This window comes from Rhinolophus ferrumequinum, chromosome 16 (assembly GCF_004115265.2).
Source record: "Rhinolophus ferrumequinum isolate MPI-CBG mRhiFer1 chromosome 16, mRhiFer1_v1.p, whole genome shotgun sequence".
NCBI classification, from domain to species: domain Eukaryota; kingdom Metazoa; phylum Chordata; class Mammalia; order Chiroptera; family Rhinolophidae; genus Rhinolophus; species Rhinolophus ferrumequinum.
The window spans coordinates 5,152,966-5,174,745 of record NC_046299.1 but is presented as its reverse complement, the minus strand read 5'-3'; the positions used below and the strand labels follow the sequence as shown (position 1 = coordinate 5,174,745).

At 46.3% G+C, this 21,780-nt stretch overlaps 1 protein-coding gene across 1 annotated transcript in view; it reads right to left on the bottom strand.

Moving 5' to 3' along the window:
* The window catches only part of ADAM12 (ADAM metallopeptidase domain 12), a 323,861-nt gene that overhangs the window by 47,544 nt on the left and 254,537 nt on the right, over positions 1-21,780 (bottom strand). The window contains exons 11-12 of the mRNA XM_033131268.1: positions 21,006-21,154; positions 1,485-1,662 (exon numbers count right to left, since the gene is read on the bottom strand). Of these exons, the coding sequence (XP_032987159.1) occupies positions 1,485-1,662; positions 21,006-21,154 (327 nt within the window). The remainder of the gene's footprint in view (positions 1-1,484; positions 1,663-21,005; positions 21,155-21,780) is intronic.

The following is a 21,780-nucleotide window of genomic DNA, read 5'->3' as shown; positions in this document are numbered from 1 at the left end:
AACCTGGCAGTTCATGGCTCCATGAAGAGCTGTCCAATTTATTTAGATTAATAAACAATTACAAGGAATTCAAATCAAACACAAACCATTTTGAAGTCAGCATGGCATCTCTTGAGAAATATGGATAATTTAAGCTAATGTTTTTTTCTTCAAGCAATTAAAGTGTCCAAGGAATTTACCCATTTGCATACTCCATACCATGACGTTTTCAACTGTTCCTCTATTAATCTTATAAAGAGGTTCTGTAACCCCATAATGAGGACTTGCTCCTGCACAGCAACCACTCCCTGCTCACCGTGAGCAAAATTAAACACTGCTGTGGGCAGGGTTGTTGTCACCGATGAATCCTGATGTTGGCAAGGGCACAAAAACATTCACTGAAACCACCGCTAAAACCCCCATGCCCAGTGCTTATTCACCCCCAATATTCTTGCAGAAATGGTCAGACCGAGACCAAGATCATTCCTGCTGGGATGGGAAACCTCAGCGACTTGGAGGTAGGATGTGATGAAGATTCTACAATGAGTTGTTTGCTGGATGAGCAGAGGAATTCGAGATACGTCCCAGAGTCTCAGCACAATTTTCCTTTCAGAGCAGCTCTCCAAGACATGCTCTTCCTAAACCCTAATCAAGCCTATCTGTGAACTGAGCTAAGCCCGCCTTGAACTTGTCAACCATTTCAGCTTGCATAAGCACTTGGGGAGGAAATCCTACATGAGGACTGCCTGCTATACAAAGGCCTTGCTTTGATTTATTCTAAACACAACCTCCTCCACGCTTCCAGGGGCCACTTGCTTCACCAGGTCTCACTCATCCTCTCTGTCTTTCACTTTCCCTCACAAGATTATTCAGAGATTAAAAAGTGGCTGTTAAGATGTTTATGTTGATTTACGTTAACTTGGGCCCTACAGAAACGATCATTTTCTGGCATTGGCGGGAAAACTGCATTGAATGAGCCCTTTGATGGATAAAAATGCTCCCTGTTTGTGCTTACTGCTTCTGAAAGCTAACAGGCGGGCGGGTGGGTGGAGGTGGGGAGCCTCGGGTCCCGCATGCAGAGGGGGCTACAGCAGCAGCCAGGCAGAATTTCAACTGGGGAGGAAGCTCTTGGTGAAAAGTGAATGCTGTTTTTCCAAATTCCCCTCTGTCCACACCTTACAGACAGAGCAAGGGTGCTTAGTCATTTGAAGCTGGTATGCCAAGGCTCTCTCCTCTGTCATACTCAAAGCTCAATGCCTGTTCTTGTCATCTTGCAGAGAATACCCTGTCCTTCAACGGAGAAGATTCTTTATCTTTTTTAAACCAGTGACAGAACTTAAAATTCAAGGCCATCTTGGCTTGGGAGGCTTGTTCAAGGTGGCCATACAGAACGCTGGCAGTCTGAAATTCTAGCACTTTCTTTCTGCTACACAATTCCCTCCAAGTTCTCTCTTCTTCGCCCAGACAGGAATGCGAGACAAACACCCTGGAAATGTCTCCCTTACCTCTGGCTCACCGCAGTCACACTCCTCTCCTTCCTCGACGTATCCATTCCCACACTTCCGGCCCCCGAAAGACTGCTTGACTTCTGGCAGGTTGAAGAGGCACATCCCCATGCCTTTCTCCAGGCTGGCCTCCAGGTCCTTCCTGCTGCAGCTGCTGAACACCACGGGGAACGGGTACCTGTGGAGAAGGGCCCGAACAGTCAGTCGGCAGGACAGGACGTGGCCTCGCCTGCCCTCGTCCTGTGTCTGGGGGTCCCCACCAGTGACATCTGCGCAGGCGTCTACTGTTAGTCTCAGTGAACAAAGCTTTCAATGCGCAGTGTAAGGCGAATTGCCTTCAGCTGCACCCTGCGATCCATTCCTGTACAGTGCCAACACCACGGGTGAGGAAATGCTTCATCAGAAGAGAAATGATCTTTTGATGGTTTTCAAATCAGCATGTTTAGACAGTGTCTCATTACAGACATTATTAATAGTTCTGTGTGAAATGATACGATGGAACATGAATTCTTAGAATCTGTAGCTTGTAATATGAACATCGACTGATGTCCTTCTTGGAAAGTGAAAAGGAGAAACAAGTACACATGGCTGTGCCAAGCGGTTCCACGGACACCACCCCCAGTGCAGGTCAGGGCTGGCCGATACCAGCGTTCCGGTCTCTGAAGGGCACACCGCCGTCTTCCCCAAGCACAGTTGTAAGAGAATGGAGAGGGCCAGAAATGCAGGTCCTGCTCTTAACTCGAAGTACCAGGGCTACAAAGGGATGTGGCGAAGTCGGCCAACTTCCCAGCAAAGCTCATGTTCCCCCTTCCACAATCTAGAGGGGCTGCTCGGCCCCCTTGCACCTGCGTGGGCTGTGTGATTAATTCTTGGCAGTGGAGCCGAGGAGAGGTGCACGGATATGGGTCACTTCGGGTCAAAGGTATTTGAGGGTTCTGCTTTATGTCCTTTCTTTTCCCTCCCGCCAGCTGAGCCCAGGGTGTGCCAATGTCCTGGGACAGAGAGCAACCACAGGTGGCACCTGGTCCTGATTCACTGTAGGGAAGGAAGCCACCTGAAGTATAGAGACCCAGCGTGTCACGTGGAAGGGAAACATACCTCTATTATGGCAAGCCACTGAAAGTTGGGGGTTTGTTTCCTACCACAGCTAGTGGTACCCAACATATAGAGAGTGTCTCGCTCTTTTTTACAAGTGCGTTTTCCCATGTCTTAAAGCAGCAAGGATTATAAGGGACAGGATGCCGGAAACACAGGTTTTATTACTTAGTGAGAAGGCAGGGCCTGCTGACCACCAACCTTGGCACCCACTTCTAGGGCATGTGCTTACAGGAATGACATCGTAACTGGATCCCAACTGGCCAAACCAAAGCACGCGGCTACGTTTCCCTGAAGACGGCATGCTAGCCACTATTTCATGACTGAGTCTGGAGATGTTTCAAGACCACAGTGATGCCCGTGGCCAAACTGGTAGCACTACACTACCCCCCCTCCCCCGAAGTGCTTTCTATCAGTCTCAGGTTACTGACTTTGGAGTATAATTCTAATCTACAAATACACTAACAGATGCAAGTCAGGCTCTTAGGTGCAAAGGCAACCAACCATGATTTATTTGTGCTGCTGTGACCAAGTTCCTTTTGAAATCTTTATAACTTTCCTTGGCAGACAGATTGATTATTTCTGGTATCAAAATGATGCTGAATAGCTTCAAAGGATGATCCACAAGAAAAATTGTAAACTTATCAATTTAGAAGGGCTTTGTGTTGAAAAGACAATGGTACATTACATAGGGAATTGAGAGCGGTTCTTCTCTTTGCAAAGAAGTAAATCTCATCGAGGCAGAGACTGGCCCTTCTTCCCTGTGTGGGAGTTTTCCTAGGGCATGTGTATATTTCAGGGCCTGCCTTGGGAAACCAGACATCATTCTCACTCAGTGACATGCAACCAGGCATTGTGATAAACTCTTAGTTCATTCTGGAAAGGAGCTGTTTTCCAGAATATGTTCACAGTTAATGAGGAAAGACACTAGGATAGATTGTAAGCCTCAGGAAGGGGTTATAGCAAAAATAACAGTAGTTGAGAGAAGCCTGACGAAAAAGCAGGATGAATCACCCTGCTTCACGAGAGAGCAGAGAATGACCATCAGCGTCCACAGATCAGAGGACAGAGGCTGGCTCCCGTCACAGCTCAGACAAGTCCCCTCATCTCACCGTCTTTCAAAATAACAAGTACATGTTGGGTTTTGGGAGGGTAGCGGGGGGTTGGCATTAACGAGACAGAAGATGAATGAGATGAGTTTAAGTCCGGGGTTTAAACTTCAGAGTGTTTGGGAGACACAAACAGGACAGATCGTTGTTGACACAACTGTAGTTGTGTGTTTTCAGATACAGCTATAGTTATCTGTGTAACAGCACATTTCTGCTTCTCTTAGCTCCTTATTTTGTTGAAAGACAAACCCCAAATGCTTTAAAAATGATCTCTCACTTAGAATCACGGATAAGTAACATCCATCCGGTTCACAGGTTTTCAACCTTGCGCCGAGGAACTACGTCCAGGCATTAATTCCTTGAGGGTGTCTTTGTTTTTAACAACAACGTGGTAATGCCCCTCAGATAGATGCCAAATGTGGCAGTGATGACTTCACAGACAGAGCCAGTTTCTTTTTCCGGGTTGTCCATGGACAGCTCTGGGCCGGGCCTCATCCCGCATGGCTTGGTCTCACCTGGTGCCACCTGCTTCCAAAGTCGGCACCATTACAACCTCCAACAACTGCTGGCTCACAGCTCCTGCCATGGGCACACGTGACTGGGTCCACTTTCCCTCCAATCTGGGGCCTTTCCGACTTGCTCAGAGTGACCCAGTGCCGCCTGCTGGGAAGGCCAGCGGTCCTTCCCCAAACCTTCCTGCCCTTCCCGTGGGCTGGCCCGGCAGCATTCCTACCATTTCCTCTGTGCCAGGATGGAGAAACGCCTCTGCATTCAGCCAAGAACTCTCTTTAGATGACAAATGGCGGTGAGATCAAGGGGCGTCTTGTCCCTGTACAGTGTCTTTGCTGATTCCCTCCTTTCGTGATTTCTCATCAGGGAAGACAGGTGACTATTTTACTTGGATTTAGAATATTCCTAAATCCTATTTGGGCATTTAGAGGAAGTCGGGCTTAAGAGGAAGTAAAGCAGAGCCAACTGTCACTCATTATTCAATTATTCTGCAAATATTTATTCAACACCTACTATGTGCCAGGCATTGTTCCAGGCTTTGGGGATATGGAAATAAACAAAACATATAGAAATCCTGGCCGTCATGGAGCTTGTCTTCCAGGGGGGTAGACAGATAATCACAAAATAACGGAGTAAATTAAGTGTGTTAGAAAGGAATGAGTGTTAAGGAGAAAAAACAGGCCAGGGGGAGAGGATGTGTGTGGGGGGTGTTCAGGGAGGGCCTCACTGGGGGAAGGCATCTGAGCCCTCCCTGGGAGGGTGTGAGGGAACAAGCTGTGGGCACATCTGGAGACAGACGTTCCAGGCAGAGGGCAGAGCTGGACAAAGGTGTAGGACAGGTGTGACTGGCCTAGAGGAATTTATTCACTAACACAGAAGTAGGCTCTTCTTTTAATAACACATATCCAGAGAGGAGATCCCTTCTGCAGAGAAGGCCCCTAAGCCACTCAAGGTCATGCTGAGGTCATGGTAAAAAGACTAGCATAGAGTATCATTAAATGCGAGAGGGGGTTTTGCCCTGCGTGGACCAGGTACTGATAATGACTGAAGTTTTTTTCATAAGAACTGCAAACTCTTATTATTTCCTCCCTTTTTAAACCAAACTACTTTTGATTGACAAACAGGGTCTGCTCATCACCTCCCTTATCCTGCTGCCACCCTCCCAGTTGACTGGTGTGTAGGAATTAAGAGAGTATTTAAAAATTATATCTAACCCAGTGGCCCTCCCCCAATAAACAGCCTTTAGTGATCTACAATAATTTCAAATCTCAAAAGATCAGGAAATTTGATAGGACCAAGCATTAGATAGGTCCCCTAATTACTACACGACCCAAATCTACACATATCTGAATACCTTTTATATCCAAATGGTCACTGGTTGCACAGTGGCTCCTGCACAATAGATGTTGTTCACCATTGGCCTAAGGATTCAAAAACAGTTCATGGGTGTGCATGAAAAACGCGCCAATAGACCACAAATGAGGCATGGATGCACTCGCCAGCGTGATGCCAGGGATCCATGGACAGGGCTTATCAGCACAGTGATTACTGAGACTGTTACTTCTCCATCTCAGCCACACAGAAGAGAAGGACGTCGGGAAGACGCTTGGTACTGCCAAGCTCATCACGCTGCTCCCTAGGTACCAGCTCCATGTCCGAACATTGGATGATAGCAAAAGTCAACCTTCTGGGGACTATGTTCACTACTCCTTCATTTAGTCAGTCATCCACTCATTCACTCGAGAACTAACTTCCAAGTGTCTGTTACATACAAAGCTCTGAGGAGGATCCCAAGATGATTCAAATATGGCCTGAGCTCTTTGCACGGTCCCCTTGCTGGGCCTTTGCCAAGGGGACTGACTACTGGACACGCCAACTCTCCACACTGCCTCTCCATCCATATAAATATGGAAATACATTTACACATAAAAATAAATATATCATGCATATTTACCCACATAAATAACATGAAGTATATAAAATCACATATAATGTATCTGACATAGAAGTTATATTAAAAATATAAAATTATCTATATAATATAGTTATATTTAACTTAGATACTTCTATATTATAGATATTTTTAATAATTATTTATTGAGAAACTGCTTTAAGCTAGGTGATATGGTGGGCAAAGTTTCTCCTAGTAATATATTTTTTTCTTTTTTCCTACTTATTTCAAAACAATCCATTGAGATGGGTATTATTATGCCCACTTTGCAAACAGGGTGAAGGGACTTGATACAGAGTTCACAGGGGATGACAGAGAGGAGATGTGATTCCAATTCAGTTATTTAAAAACTGCATTTTCTTTACTGATGCCAGCTCAGTGCTGGGCCACCCAGAGGGAACTGCTGAAACGTGGGCAGTGCCCAGTGGCCCTTGATGCACTGATTTAAATCTGGAGGACGAATCCATCCATTACCCACCATATGCTTAGATTAGAGGTTCACAAAGGTGGTTTCCAGCTTCAGCATCATCTAGCAACTTCCTAGAAATGCCAATGCTCAGGCCCCACCCATACGCAGAAATACTCAGGGGTAAGGCCCAATACCATGTGTTTTAATAAACTTTCCTGATGATTTTTTTCCTAACTGCGGTAAAATTCACATGCCATGAAATTCACCATTAAAAGTATACAGTCCAGTGGCGGTTAGCACATTCACAGTGGTGTGGCAGCAACACCGCTGTTTAATCCCAGAACATTCCCATTGCTCTAAAAACACACCAACCCCTCACCCATTAGGTGGTCACTCCTCCTCATTCTCCTGTCCTACCCCCCCGTCAAGCACCAATCTGCTTTCTGTCTCTGTGGATTTACTAATCTGTACATTTCCTATAAATGGAATCCCAGAACACGTGACCTTTCACGTCTGGCTTCTTTCACTCAGCATCACGTGTTTAAGGTTCATCCATGTTGTAACGTGTTAGCACTTCATTTTTTTATGGCTGAATGACATTCCCTTGGAAGTGAGATTATATCACAATAGGGCTCATCAGCTGACAGTCTGAGTAATTAATCAAAATTAACGTTTGGGAACAATGGACCTAGATTTAAAATCCAAACATCGTAAAGATAATATATGGACAAGTCCACACTTATTTGTGTCAGAAATTAAGAACTATAATATAGGCTCATCATAGGTCACGTTCATGCAATTAAATTAGAAAACAGTTTTGTTTTTGACTGTGGTTCCATTTCCTAAGAAAAACTCAATGGACAGGCCTCTGAAAACCTTATGTTCTAAAGTCTCCTGACCTGTCTCTGAAAGCCAAGTTCACATCATGAATGAATTGTCGGCTATCGTAAGTGTTACAGCAGAGTAACTGACTAATCGCACCGTATACTTCTTAAGGTGCCAGGAAAGGTTCTGACTGTGAACAGTGTTGTTTCTATTCTGAAGCAAATTCCTTCCGCTTGCTTCAAATTCTAGCGTAAGGCAATTCTAACCTGTTCCTTTGGCTCCTACTGTTCCTTTCTTATTTTATAGCTTTAGGCCCTGGAATATTGATGAAAAGAACATTGAATGGGGCCCTACAGTTGCTGATGACATCAGAGACACTGTGCAGAGCATGTCAGTAGTTAAAAAAAACAAGCCTCAGTTTCTGTCACAGCTTTTGGCAAGCTCATCCCGTGTGCTTTTTAATGCTTTTTCATAAATGATCCCAAATACGTCAAGACAGCAGCTAATTGAATTGATGTACGGCAATGATAAACCAGTGCAAAGCAGTGAAATTGGAGAATTATTCAGAAAAGACGCCCTTTCTCACGATACTTTCCTTTGGCACGAGAACGCTTTAAAATGATTGTACCTCGGACCCAGAAAGAAATGCTGCCTGGTTCCCGGGCAGACAGTCTCTCTCAGCAACCGAGCGAGAGTGACTGGCTCCGGCTCAGATGGGACCTCTTCTGTTCTACACATCACCGTTTTCTCTAAGATTTAACTACCAAGGACCCTTGAGGGCAAATTTACCAGGCTGATGGCAAGGTTACAAATAATAAGGGGATGAAACAGCTGGGTGATTTGGGGAAATATAAAACAACATACAAAATTCACTTTTCAAAAGAGGAATGCCCCTCATGCCTTCCCACCCTAAACGCCGTCGCGGCTTAGTATTTTAGCCATTACGAAGCTGCCAAGGAAAACATTACGAGGGGTGACTTTGACTTTGACAAGTCTGTAGTCACAAAATTCTTTTCTTGGAGGAGTCTATTGCGCGCATCACTGCTGTATCCTTGGGGTGAATCACACTAAGCCAATTTATCAACTTTGACACGGGGTCAGGAGCTATCTGCCTGCGAAACTCTCTGGGAATTACTCAGAGACAACTGCTCTTCTTGTTGGAAATGAGGCAGCCAGGGAAAGGAGCTGTAATCCACTGGATTCACTGGGGCTACAGGTCCCTGTTCTCAATGTTTCTGTTGACTCTGTTGCCTCGTTAATAAATGTGTGCTGGGTCCCAAAGAGTCCGGGTTCTACAGCTCCACGCTCGGGGGTTACATCAGTCCATGTGGGGACTGCAGGAAAGAAATGGAAGTGACCGGAGGAAGACGGATGACACAGCCTGGGCAGCTGCTGAGAACTCCTTGGAGCTGACACAATTGTGTGACAGGAAAAGCCAATGTCGCAGGAAACAGGGATGGACGGGAAGCCATCCAGATTTCTCTGTTTGAATCAATTGAATAATAATAATAATAATAATAATAATAACCTTACATATTCCACAGCCGATAAATAATTAAAAAGTAGAGGAATAACTGGTTTTGGAAAATATGTTGCTGACATCCTGCTTCCCACTGATTTCTTTTTGTAGACTAAAATGGAGGGTTTTTTGTTTGTTTTTGTTTTTTTCTTCCTGATAGCAGAAGTGACAGATTCAGCAGCCCTGGGGGGCCCTTCTGGACTGGGTGTGTGGCCTGGAGGATGTGGAGAAGAATCAGAATTGGAAGACCATGTCTGAGCACCTCATCTACTAAACCTAAAGCTTTCAATCTGAGCCTCAGTTTTCACATCTATAGAATGGGGTAATAACTACCGCACACGCAGAGGGTGAGGGTCAATGAGCTTCAAACAAAAAACGTGAAAGTCTTTGGTTAACTTCAAAGAACCGTGAGGTGCTAGTTGCCAGTATTTCTACACAAAAGATGTGTATTTAGTTTTCTCACTTAGAGTTGCCACTTTGGCTATGTCAAATGACTGACTTGAATATTCTAGCGTTGGCAACATTTCGGATATGCTGCAGACTTTATTATAAGGGTAGCCCAAACACAGCAATCTTTACCCTGTAAAACCGTCAGTACACCTGAGAGGAAAACAATTCAGGAGGCAAAGGAGTGATCAGGCAGTTAAGTATGATCCCTCAACTTGATACACACAGGGTGTTAGAGAAGAAAGAGACCCCGCTCCATTCTGGAAGGTCTGGGCTACACCACTCACCCGGAATGTGAATTTACGAACACAACCAACCAACCAACCAACCCATCAACAAACTAAAAACAAACAAAAACGCGTTTAGGTGGTTGCTACCTGCAGTGCAGCCAGCTATGGCTGTTTTCAGTTCCTGGAAGCTTCTTCCAAATGTCTTCCCCAAACCCCCCAGCTCCCCATGCATTCTTCTGTCCTTTTACTCCAAGACCAAGGCCAGGCACCAAGCTCAGAGTGGAATATGGCCACAAACAGACCGGATCAGCCCGCTGTGCTCTGAGAACATGATCTAATGATTCACTTTTTATCATTGATACCACAACCGGCTTGAAAACTTGTTCAAAAACAACTCACTCATTCACAGCTCAGAACGGATCCTATTTATATTCCTAGTCCCTCCAGGAGCATGAGCCCCACCTGTGACCATCTTCTCTTCCTAGGTGAGTGCGAGGCCCACTGAAATAGGGGCAAGAGGGTGCAAGAGGTCACAGTTGGGATGGACTTTGCTCAGTCATGTTTCAAACCAAGAATTCTAGGGCAATCGTCAGAAAAATCTTTAGGTTTTTCATGATTATGCACAGGAATAAAAACTTGCAAATGCACAGAATTTAGGTGCAACCGTGAAGACTGCCCTGTTGGGATGGCTGGGGGCATCTGTACTCAGGCCACCAGTCTCCTTGTCAGCAGCCTGGCAGGACTCAGGTGCAGCTCCTGGAGGTCATCCTATTTCAGGGGCTTTTGATGTCACCTCACCTTGCACGTCAGGGATAATGAGTGTACACATTAAGAGCAGTCTGTTCTTTACTGAGCCCCTCCTGTGGATCAGAAGCTTTGTGGGTCACAGTCACCCCTGTGAGTCCAACGGTATCCTTCCCATTTCACAGATGAGGAAACTCAGGCTCAGCGAGGTTAGGTACCTTGCCACAGTCACGTGGGTCCAGAGTCAGGACTGAAAACGCAGCCCTTGGACATGAACAACCACACTGCCTCTAGGGCAGTCAGGAGGCCTCCAGGAGTTACCCTCAGGGCAGCCTCAGGCATGACCTGGCACAAATGGCTGAGCCAGAAGCATTGGTATCAACGGAGGACATGGGCAGCCACCCAGGTGCCTTGGGCTCCCTGGAGGCAGATGTAGGTAAGAGCGAGCTCTTACCTAATGTGCGGTCCTGCACATTACTCCGAGCTCCCCTTCCAGCACCTTCCTGAACACTTCTGGTGTAATGGCAAACAAAGACCAGTCTCAGGATTTATCCAGCACACCCGGAGTCAAGCACGGGCCAGACTGCACTCACATCAGGGAGGTCGTGAGCCCGTTCAGGCCCCAGCAAGCTGTGGGCAGAGAAGACAGTCACCCTCCTTCTCTGGACAGCAGTGCCAGTCTGCCGGGCTCCGCCAGGGTGTGATGGGACATGGAGGCAGAACTGAGTCCACTCTGCCCAGCCGAGCGTGCCCCGGCCATGACACGGAGGACACTGGCTCACACGACAGAACAGAACCCAGGGTGAGCCCACAGGGAGAACTCTTCCTCCTGTCAACTCCAAGAAAGGAACGCTGACCACATGGGTCTGCCAGATGGACCGCAGACGGTGAAGGACACCATCAGGTCAGGAGCAAATGATCAAAAATGTCCTCAGTAGGACATGTCCATTGTTAATAGTGAACACCTGGGGCCCAGAAAGCAGCCAACTGTGGCACGTTATAATTCACGTTTTTAACCCGCGAACTCTGACCTCTGCTCCTCCTCCTGGAAACCAATTAAAGTGCAAATGTAATTTCCCAGATTTCTAATAACAAAAGCTACCAACTGAGCTCTGGTCTGCTGAGTGGTGCACAGGAGGCCTCTAGAGCAGAGAGTAGACCTTTCACTGCTATGCTTGGGTGACTATTTTCTCTTAAGCCCAGTCCCGAAAGGCAAGGGACTCAAGGACAGGGGACCCAGGGCCACACTAAAGGGACCCAGCTCATCAGACGGGGTGTCTGAGACGAGTGTCTCAGTTGTTCCAAGAAAAGGCTGCTGTCCCTGGGGGCGCACCCAGGCCGGGGCTCTGACAGACACAGACAGATCCAGAGGTTAACAAGGGACAGCTAACAGTCCAGGAGAACTCCGCCCTTTCCCCTTACCCCAGGAGACGACCTGCAGAGGTCCTGCCAATTGCTCCTGCTGACTGCAAGTCTGTCACGGGGAAGACACTTCGAATCAAATACAATAGAAAGAGTGGTCATGGTGGGTAGACCTCCAAGCTGCCCATCGAGGGCTGAAGTCTGCACGGGCACTGTTCTTGCCTCACTGAGCTCCTGACGCTGGGGTTGTCGTCATGGCAAACTGGAACCCAAGAGTGGTGCAGGGCTGGCCCGTTTCCTCCCCCCGCCACCTCAGTGATTGGGACCCGGAAGCTTCTCTGCTCACAGACACTCAGTGAGGAGCCAAGGAATGTGCCAGAAGCCGCAAGCCAGAAGCTGTGAGCTGACATCTTGATGTGATCCTGACCAACTGTGGGGCCTCCGGCCCTCCTGAACCTCACTTTTCTCATCTGTAAAATGGAGGTGGCTGTATTCGCTCTCTCCTCTCAGGGTTGTGACAATTACGTGGGAAAGGAGATGGGGAAGTTCTTTGTGCACTGGATAGTGGTCCAGGCGGTCTCTAGGTTCCTATCTTACAACTACGTTTAGCTTTTATATTTCTGGCCCGCTCCCCCTACTTTAGCTAAATGAAGCAAAGGCTTTTAGGAGAAGCCACTTCTGAAGGACTCCACTTTTTGAAAACAAATTACTCCTGTCAGCCTGATCTCCATGCAGTATTACCAACCCCCCGGCCATGGACTCGGCCACTTATTTACCTGGGGAAGTTTCTCAGCCTTCACTTTTTATTTTACTTTTGGTTTTCTATTTATTGTGTTGTATCTATTCTTGTAAGCCATTGTAAACCCATTGCAGAATGATGTGGGCTATACAAGAAATGAAAACCGCAATGTTACAGTAAATGCTAGAGTTACTATAAAGCAGCCTCAGCATCTTCTCCCCCAGACATTTAGCTATTACACAAAAAGATGGCCTCACTCTGCATACAGCTTGTGTTGTAATTACCATCCATCCATCCATCCACCCACCATCATCTATCCATCCACAATCAACTTACTCAATCACCCATGCACCCATCCACCCATCTACTCATCCATCATCCATCCGTTCATCCATCCATCCATCCATCCATCCATCCATCCATCCATCCATCCATCCATCCATCTATCATTTTAGTAAAGGAATATTTATTGAACACTACTCTGTGCCAGGCACTGTTCTAGGTGCTGGGGATTTAGCAATGAAGTAAACAGACAATTCGTGACCTAGTGGAGTTTACAGTGGGTCCTTCTGGATATTTTCGATTGCAGAGAGGCCCAGAATGTACCCACGACCTCACACTGGGGCCTCCATACCACAAGTCCTGGGTGGAAGGGGGAAGCCATGGGGCGTGGAGGGAAGGGGAAGGGAGAAAAGATCGGCAGAATTTCAGCTGTACTGTCTTCACACATGTTCTACCACAAATAAAATGCTGGATTAGTGAGGAATGACAGGCAGTCATTCTCTGCTGTTGTAACGTAAGGTGAAGGAGGTTTGCAGAACTAAATGGCTTAAAAATGGGGCAGCGCTTCCTGTTTCCCAGAAGTTGCAGAGGGACACTGCTCTGTACTGAGAAGGCCTCAGCCCCCACATGAAGCCCAAACATGGCAACATACCCCATGTGACACACACTCGGAGGCGGGACAGCATGGTCGCCCAATGGCACCAGCCTCGCTGCACGGAGCCCAGCTGCAGGGAGCTCCCTTCAAGTCTGCAGTTGGAAGCTGAGCACATTTTTCTCTGGCCAGTATCCCAGGACAGAAGCCTTTCTCTTCTTCCTGAGGTTTAGGGCTACTGTAAATTTGTACTTGAGACGAGTAACACGGAAGGGGAAAGGTAGGGGAGGCAGGTGGCTCTCGGCACCTCGGCCTCCTACACTGGGGCTTCCACTTGGGTAGCTTTGAAAGCATAGGCAATTCATTTAAGCTTCTGAGCTCCAGCTCCCTTATCTTTCAAATGGGTATAGTGACACCCATCTCACACTGTTTACGGATGAAACAGGACATCCAGAAGGCAATCCTCTAGGGTCAAAGTCAGGTTTGCCTATGTTCATTTCCCCCAAACTGGATATTCAAGGAACGGTGGCCGCATAGACCTGTCTCCCTCGCTTGACCTCTGTGTGGTGTCCAGCGTAAGAGGGGATGACAATTCTACCTTGCCCTGGAGCAGTGACGTTTAGTATTCCAGCTCTGCATTAGTTGCAGACGAAGTCTTTTGTCCCCAGTGAGCAGCATCTAATTATACGGAGGGGAACACGCACACCTGTATCGTCGTGCCCTCTTGAACTGTTGTCAAGACTCTCTCCTGCCAGTTCATTTTCCCTTTATGCTAATTTCAGGATGCAGCCAACGTCTTTGCTCTGGTTGGATACTTTAATTAATCCTGACCGATACTGTGTTCCTCTTACTAGAGTTCCTCATTTTGGAACTGTTCCTCCTACTTTTTTCCCTCCGTACATAAAGATTTCCATTTTTTACCCCCCGACATTTTGAAGAAGGAATTAAAGACTATCTTAAACTTTTCATTTGAGGAAAAAAAAAATCAAATGAAGAGCTGATAGGGCAAAATAATTTCCCCCGATCCCTTTCTTTAAAATCTCTTTCTGATAAATGTATTTCATGATCTCAGTTCCTCAAAGTTCAAAAGGAGGTGAGTGTTAATTAAGTGTGTATCCTGCACTGATTTCTGCAACGTCTACAAAGACTACAGACTTTCCAGATACATCAAATTTCTATCAATTCCCACCACATCCAAAGCTCTGGGGAAATTTTCACTGATAAGTATAAATCATTTTAGTCCTTTGAAGCACATTTGCAGATAGAGACCGCCTCAAAAAGAAATCCGGTTTTCCCGTAATAGGAGCTACTGTGTTTCCCCGAAAATAAGACCTAACCAGGCCATCAGCTCTAATGTGTCTTTTGGAGCAAAAATTAATATAAAACCTGGTATATTATATTTATTATATTACATTGTATTATATTATATTATACCCTGTCTTCTATTATAGTAAAATAAGAGCGGGTCTTATACTAATTTTTGCTCCAAAAGACACATTAGAGCTGATGGTCTGGCTAGATTTTCTTTTCGGGGAAACACGGTAGGCATGCGCAAGAGAGTCGCCTAACCCTACTCAATACTTCAAGGATCGGGTCAGACTGGACTTTAGTCCAGAATGTGTTACCTGCCCAACACCTCCTTCCAACCTTTGCTCCTTGTTCACGATGAATTACTGCTAGTTTTTTAAAGGTGTGAAATGCTATAATGGTTATGTTTCAAATTTTCTCCTCATTTTTTTTTAAAAGGCACACACTGAAATACCTATAGTTGAGATGCCACGATGCCAGGACTGTGTAAATAGGTTACGTGAGATGCCCCCGCGATGATCCCCTGGCACCCAACCATGTGCCCCATAAGAGCCCTGGGCTCCCAGTCGGTACTCATCAGTTCACTTGCCTGTCATCCTCATCGCAATACGAGTTCCTAGAAGTCAAGTTTCCTGCCTTTTGTGTCTATGCCCCCACGCTGCTCCTTAGGCTCTGGAACATAGGCACACAGTGAATATTGGCTGAGGAATGAGTGGTTTGCTGTGATTGGTCACTTCACCCTACTTCCCCCAGTGGGCTGGCCCTGAGTCAGAGGAGGGCCCATGTCACCTTGGTTTTCATTAGAGAGGGTTGAACTTGGGTGGAGGCCTTCCAGATGTGCTCCACATCCAGACAGGTGTGTAGCAAGTAGGTGTGCAATAAATGTTTCCTGAATTGAATTAAACAGAATTGAATGAGCAGAGGAAGTAGAACGGCAATGCTTTCTCCTTAAACATGCTTATTGGAGCTAGTTGTAGGTGTTATTCCTGAATGTCCAACCGCAGCTTAATGTCAATTATTCACACCCCTGGGGAGCCAGGGGTAACCCTCATTTGCTCGTTTTCTCAGCCCTCATTCTCCTGGGCGCTCCACAAACTGCTTTCTCCCCATTGGCGGCCGGAGGCACATTCTTTCCTTAGGAGCCGTCTGCCAGTCTGGACTAAACGAAACCCAAACAGCCCCAACCCGCACCCCAATCTTAGCATCAACCTGAAAACGATGGCAGTGATTCGTTTTAGATACACACACAGAGTGTGGCAGTGCTCTTTTGTGGTTCTTTGAAGTAGAGTCCTAAAGGGTGCTTACTGTGGGAAGAGCAAAATGAAACCCTCAACAGAAAAGAATCTTTTACATCAAGTGTAAGGACTGGAGAGCTGAGTGTGAGATACCCCTGGTACGCTCACGCAGGATCCTTCTGAATGGACTGCAAGCCTATTAATTACACTGAACTGAAATGACAGTTTATATACTATTGCTTTTTTTTTTTTTACAGGAAGCCCCATCTATCTTTTTTCTTCCTTCCTTCCTTCCTCCCTCCCTCCCTCCCTTTCTTTTTCTTGTACAGACAGTAAGCCCCTCAATTTGGCAAGCTATACTAGCTCAGATGCTATGTGGTCGTCTTAAGAATGGAGAAATCTTAAAAGATAAATCCGATCCGATCACTGCCTTACCTAAATCCCTCTAGTGACTTCTCACTGCCCTGGGGAAGAACCCACGACCCTGATGCGCACACTGGGCTTTGCGGGCTTGGACTCCTCGTCCGTCGCCCCAGCAGTACCAGCACCACTTTCCCAGCCCCCACCCCCTCTGATCCAGCCCCCACAGGCCACTGGCCTCCGGTCGGCAATGCGTCCCCCTTCAAAGCCTTTGTTCAGTACCCTCTGCACTCAAGATCCCATCCTTCTGTGACCCTGCAGGCTTTCTTTTGATCTTTACTTAAATGTCACCTCCACACAGAAGTCTTCTCTAAACCTCCGGTTAAAGTTGGAGGCCCCAGCCCCTGTGTCTCCTTTCCATTCTCTCCATTTGCTCCCTTCATAGCACTTATCGGTCGTCAATTCTCTCTTCCTCACTAGAAAGCTAGTTCCACGAGGGCAAGAAACGAATCTGTCATGTCCACGGTCGTCACCCCAACCTCTATCAAAGAGCGTAAGAAGTTGCAGAAGCTGATTCAGCTGCATTGCCCTCAAGAAACGGCTCTATTACTCCAATCTCATTTTAACGGAAAACTTTTTGCAAAAAAAATAAAGGAAGCTGGGAGAGTAATTTTTGAATATTAATATAGCTTCCCCCCCCCCACACACACACACTCTGGGAAGTGATACTTACTCCTATGCTAAATATTGTTTGCCAAAGTGTTCAAACTATTTACATTTTTCTTACTCTCTTAAATGTGGCATACTTAGTCCTCAACCCCTTAAGACCAAATGCTCCAAGAAGCTCGTGAATAGATGGACTCAATTGAGTTTAAACTCCTACACGAATCCCCAGATACTGCTTTTGCCAAAGAATAATTTCCAAGACAGCTCTTAATGTTAACTACTCAGAGACATAAAACACACACTCTCACACACGTCAGAGACGTGCAGTAATTAGTGATACAGGGAGACCCCCTTGACCATGCCCGTCACACGCAACTGAAGTCATGACACCCATGTTTAAAAGAACTCCACTCGCTCCCAGCAATTTCAGGCCTTTGGGTCCAATTTGTCAATGATGGCAGTTGGTGAATGTTCTCAGAGTTCGGATTCTGGAATGTTTTGATCAAGAATAAACAAGGTATATCAGGGGATGCACTTTTCCTTTCGATCATGGGCAATACTCGGTTCTTTCTGATTCTGGGAAATTTTGATATCATTAAAGTGGTCACTGATTCATGTCTTTGCAAGTCACCTCTGGGGCTAAGACTTAAATAACATTTTTAACATTTGCCACTCATGCCTGAATCAGTAATGGGGGGAGTCAGGAGGAAGGTTGGTGTTTGGACGTGGGCCAGTTTCAAAGGAGCCATTCACACAGAAACTGAAAGACCGTTCCATAGCATTAAAGTGCTTTCCAGTAACTACAAGCAGGAATTCTGAGAAAGGCCTTTCATTTTTCAATGGTTCCAACATCCCTGTGAGCTAAATAATAATAATAATACTGCCATATATTTGGGGAGTGCTTTACAACTTATAAAGACATATGATCTCATTTAATCCACTCTCCCACTCTCGTGGGACCCTATGAGGAAAGAGAATGACCACATTGAGACAATACCGGAGATTAAACGCAGCCTGAAAATTCTGCAATGGGTGACGGATGGCAGAAGGTGGACCGGGCAGCTTGACCTCCCTGCACTGTGGGCTTTTCTGATTAATTCACCCACTTGCTTAGGAAGTTTCTTTCCATCTGAGAAAATTAAAAACACCACTCTCTGGACAGGAATGTGGGATCATAAATGAGAACCAAACAGAAAAGATTTATACAAAAGCACAAGCTCAGCAAAGGAGAAAAGTTAGAAATCGCTAATAAGGTATAAATCAAGTAAAAGCTATTAGCAAACCCCTGGTAAGAAAAAAAAAGCCTTTTAAGTGATTTGCTGAGCTCTTAACAATACCATTTCTACCTACAGTTTTCAAATATCTCCAGGGTAATTTGGCTCATGTCCATAAACACTGCCATGAAAACTTTCCAGTTTGAAGGGCTTAACACAGTATTATGGAGAGTACCAGAAAGTATGCCTTGCTATTGTGCCTCCAGATTCATACAATTTCTAGAGCTGTAGGGTCTTCCTCATCCCACAACAAGCTCAGGAGTCAAAAATATTTATTTAATAACTGAACAAATAAGTGGAAGGATGGGTGGGTGGGTGGGTGGGTGGAAGGATGGACTGATGGAAGGAAGGAAGGGAGAAAGGAAGGAAAGAAAGAAAGAAGGAAGAAGGAAAGGAAGGAAGAAAGGAAGGAAGGAAAGAAGGGAGGGAGGGAGGAAGGAAAGAGGAAAAGAAGGAAAGAAGGATAGATTGATTGATTTTACTGATGAGGAACATAAGAGCCAGAGGGGTTGCTAACTTGCCTGTATTACCAAAAGCAAGTGGTGTCAGAACTGGGGCCAGCAGGTCCCTTCGATCCCATTCTAATGTTCCCCGTCTAGATTTTCCTTTTTTCCACCCGTCTCTTTTATCAAGAGTTCAAAAGCATTAAAGATATTGATTAGCAACATAATCTTCTTAGTCATTGGGAAGCATTTTTGGAGGCATTTACTGGGTCTGACCTCTGCACAATGTGAGGATTCGGGGAGCTGACACCCCCCACCCTGCACCTTTGAGCATTCAAAATCTGCATCTAACTTTTGACTCCCCAAATACTTTAGTTGTCCTTGGTATCCACGGGGAATTGGTTCCAGGACACCCCTGTCCTGCAGATAGCAAAGTCCCTCATATAAAACAACAGGTATAGTGAGCCCTACACATCCGCGGATTCCCAAACTCGGATGGAAAACACAGTTTCGATCTGCAGTTGTGCAGTTGGTAGAATCTGTGGATGCGAAACACAGGGATACGGAGGGCTGACTATATATATATATATATATATATATATATATATATATATATATATATATATATATATATATATATTTTAAATCTGCGTGTAAGTGGATCTGTGCAGTTCAAACCCACGTTTTTCAAGGGTCAGCTGTAGTCTGATGTGTTTGTGCCTGTTTGATAATCAAGAAAATTAAGCACAGAGTGAATTTCTGTGGCCACTTTGAATTCATCAAGGAGGAGAAAGCATGGAGGAAGTTGCACGTCAGCTTCCGGCCAACCTCATCCTCTGAGAGTCACACAGCTCGCTGGCCAGCGGTGCTGGGCTCCACCTGCACTGGTGGAACATTGGAAACAGAAGACACCACAGACCCCTTCCCTGGCCAACCTCACACCCTAGGAAGGAATTCTTTGCCCCAAATGCCCAACCAACAGTTGTTACGCCTCAGCCTGGACACTTTGAATGACAAGGAGCACACTAGTGACCTGTCTCCCTTTTGGGGACCTCTACTTATTGGTGTCTAGAGGTTGCGATATTTTACCTCCTGTTGGTGTTGGCCTAAGATACTTTCACTTCAGGCCCAGGTCATCACAGGGTTAGAGACCAAGAGTGGAACTACTAGGTCTTGGTGACTCCCACGAATTGTGCTTAAGATGGAAGCAGGAGCCAGAGATGCCCCGAGGGCTTGGCGCTCGTGGTTGTGATAGACGGAAGAAGCAGGGCCTTGCTGGGATAGACGGAAGAAGCAGGGCCTTGCCATAATAAGAAGCCCCGCCCACAGCTCACACCATGTGACAACACCCAGGATGTGAGTGTGCAGTTCTGCCAGTCTCTGTTCTAGGGGCAACCTGACGCCCTACAAGCCTTTAGACAGCAGACCCACAAGGCTATTGCTCCCAAAAGCATAACCACAACTCAGCCCCCTTCTGGGACTCTGAGACCTCTTTGGCAGGGGTTCTCTTCACACCATGAATGTCTTCACAGAGGCCAGTCTCCGGGCTGTCAGTTAGCACTTACTTCTTGCTCCCGACGGTCCCTGTCAGCAAATCCAGAGAGCAGCCTCGGCCTGGGAAGTGCTATGAAGATACGTGCTGGGATGACTCCCAGGAATTACAAGAGAAGATGCCCTTGAAGAAGTGCTGTTTTCCCTCATGAATGAACACGCGACTTGGTACAACATTCTAGCTTGGGATGGGCCCTTCGAGGTGGAAGAACACATCAGAGTTTGTAATCACTCAGAGTCGCATCTATTTCCACCTCATCTGAATGCTCCAATAACGAAACTGTCTTCCTTTTTTTCTGGGTGAACCAAGTCTAGGGTTCCAGAAAGGCGTTGAATGAGGTGAAACAACATAATTTACTGAAACAGAAAAGTCACTTCATTTAACCTTTAAGACCTGGTAAGGTGACAGGGTAGCAGAGGTGTGAACGCTACAAATCCCCAAGATACTGACGCACTTCAAATACACCCCAGGGTCAACGCTGAGGGCAGAAGCACCTCTTCCTTAGCATCCTCTGAAGGACACGGATCCACGTCACCTTGCCCACCTTGCCCAGTGGGTTTACCAGGCGTTCAGATGGCTGGGTATGCCGGGACTAGAGGAAAATGTGTGACTTCTAAACAAAAGCAGCCCTCACCCTACCACTTCTCAGGGACGAGGTCTGCCCCCCACTATGTGGCACTGGAATCTGGTTGTCTGTGGCTCTCTCAGAGGAGCACAGTCCACTCCTGCTACTTGGAAAGAAATTTCTTTCTGGCAGCTTCCATGGGTACTCTGGCCCGAAAACCGGGAGCTTTCTGCTTAGCTGTTTCCCAATACACATTTCAAATTGAAGCCCAACTCTAAAAGCAGCTGGAAGCCTTGGTACTTGCCCGGTCGAAGGGTTCATGATGCAGCCTCCTTTATCGGCAGCCATTTTGCAGCTACAGCCCCTCTCCAGTGTGTCATGGTTCATCCCGAAATTGTGGCCCAGCTCATGTGCCAGGGTCACGGCTGCACCAAGAGGGCTGTCTGAGTGGTCCTCCAAGAAAACACAAGAGCACAGATGTATAGGTCACATCTCCTTGGCCTTATTTCCAAGTTCGCCCTCTTCCCACTCATTTACCTTTCCTCCACATTTGACTGAATCCATTCCCCTAGAACAAGGAACCAGTATAAAGCCCCATTATTTCCTTCAAACTTAGGAAAAAGATTTGACGTTTTATTAAACCAGTTTGAGATGCCTTTTGCTGAGGAATGAATAGCTCATGTATTCCTATGTCTCTACATGAGATAATCAAGGCACCCTTCTCCATTCTGCTTCCTACAATCCCCCAGAAACCGCCCTTCTACTGAATGAAGTGAAAAGTTGTCCTACATCATGGGAAAAGAGAGTCTCAATCCTTTGTGGGGAATAAAAATACCATTTTATCCGTGACTGAAACGTTGCTGACGTGAAGTTGGTAAGGGAAGCATACTTTGTGACATCCTCAGTAAGATCTGAGTAGCCGTTATGAGCAAGCCTATTCCTGTCTACTTGGTAGAGAAGGATACTTGGAAAATGCCCAACAATTCACAATAAATGCCAACCACGCTGAGCAATCCGTTTGAAGACTCACTGAATTAAGAATGTCATCCAGTAGGGCCTCACTCTCGCTGGCCCTCTGT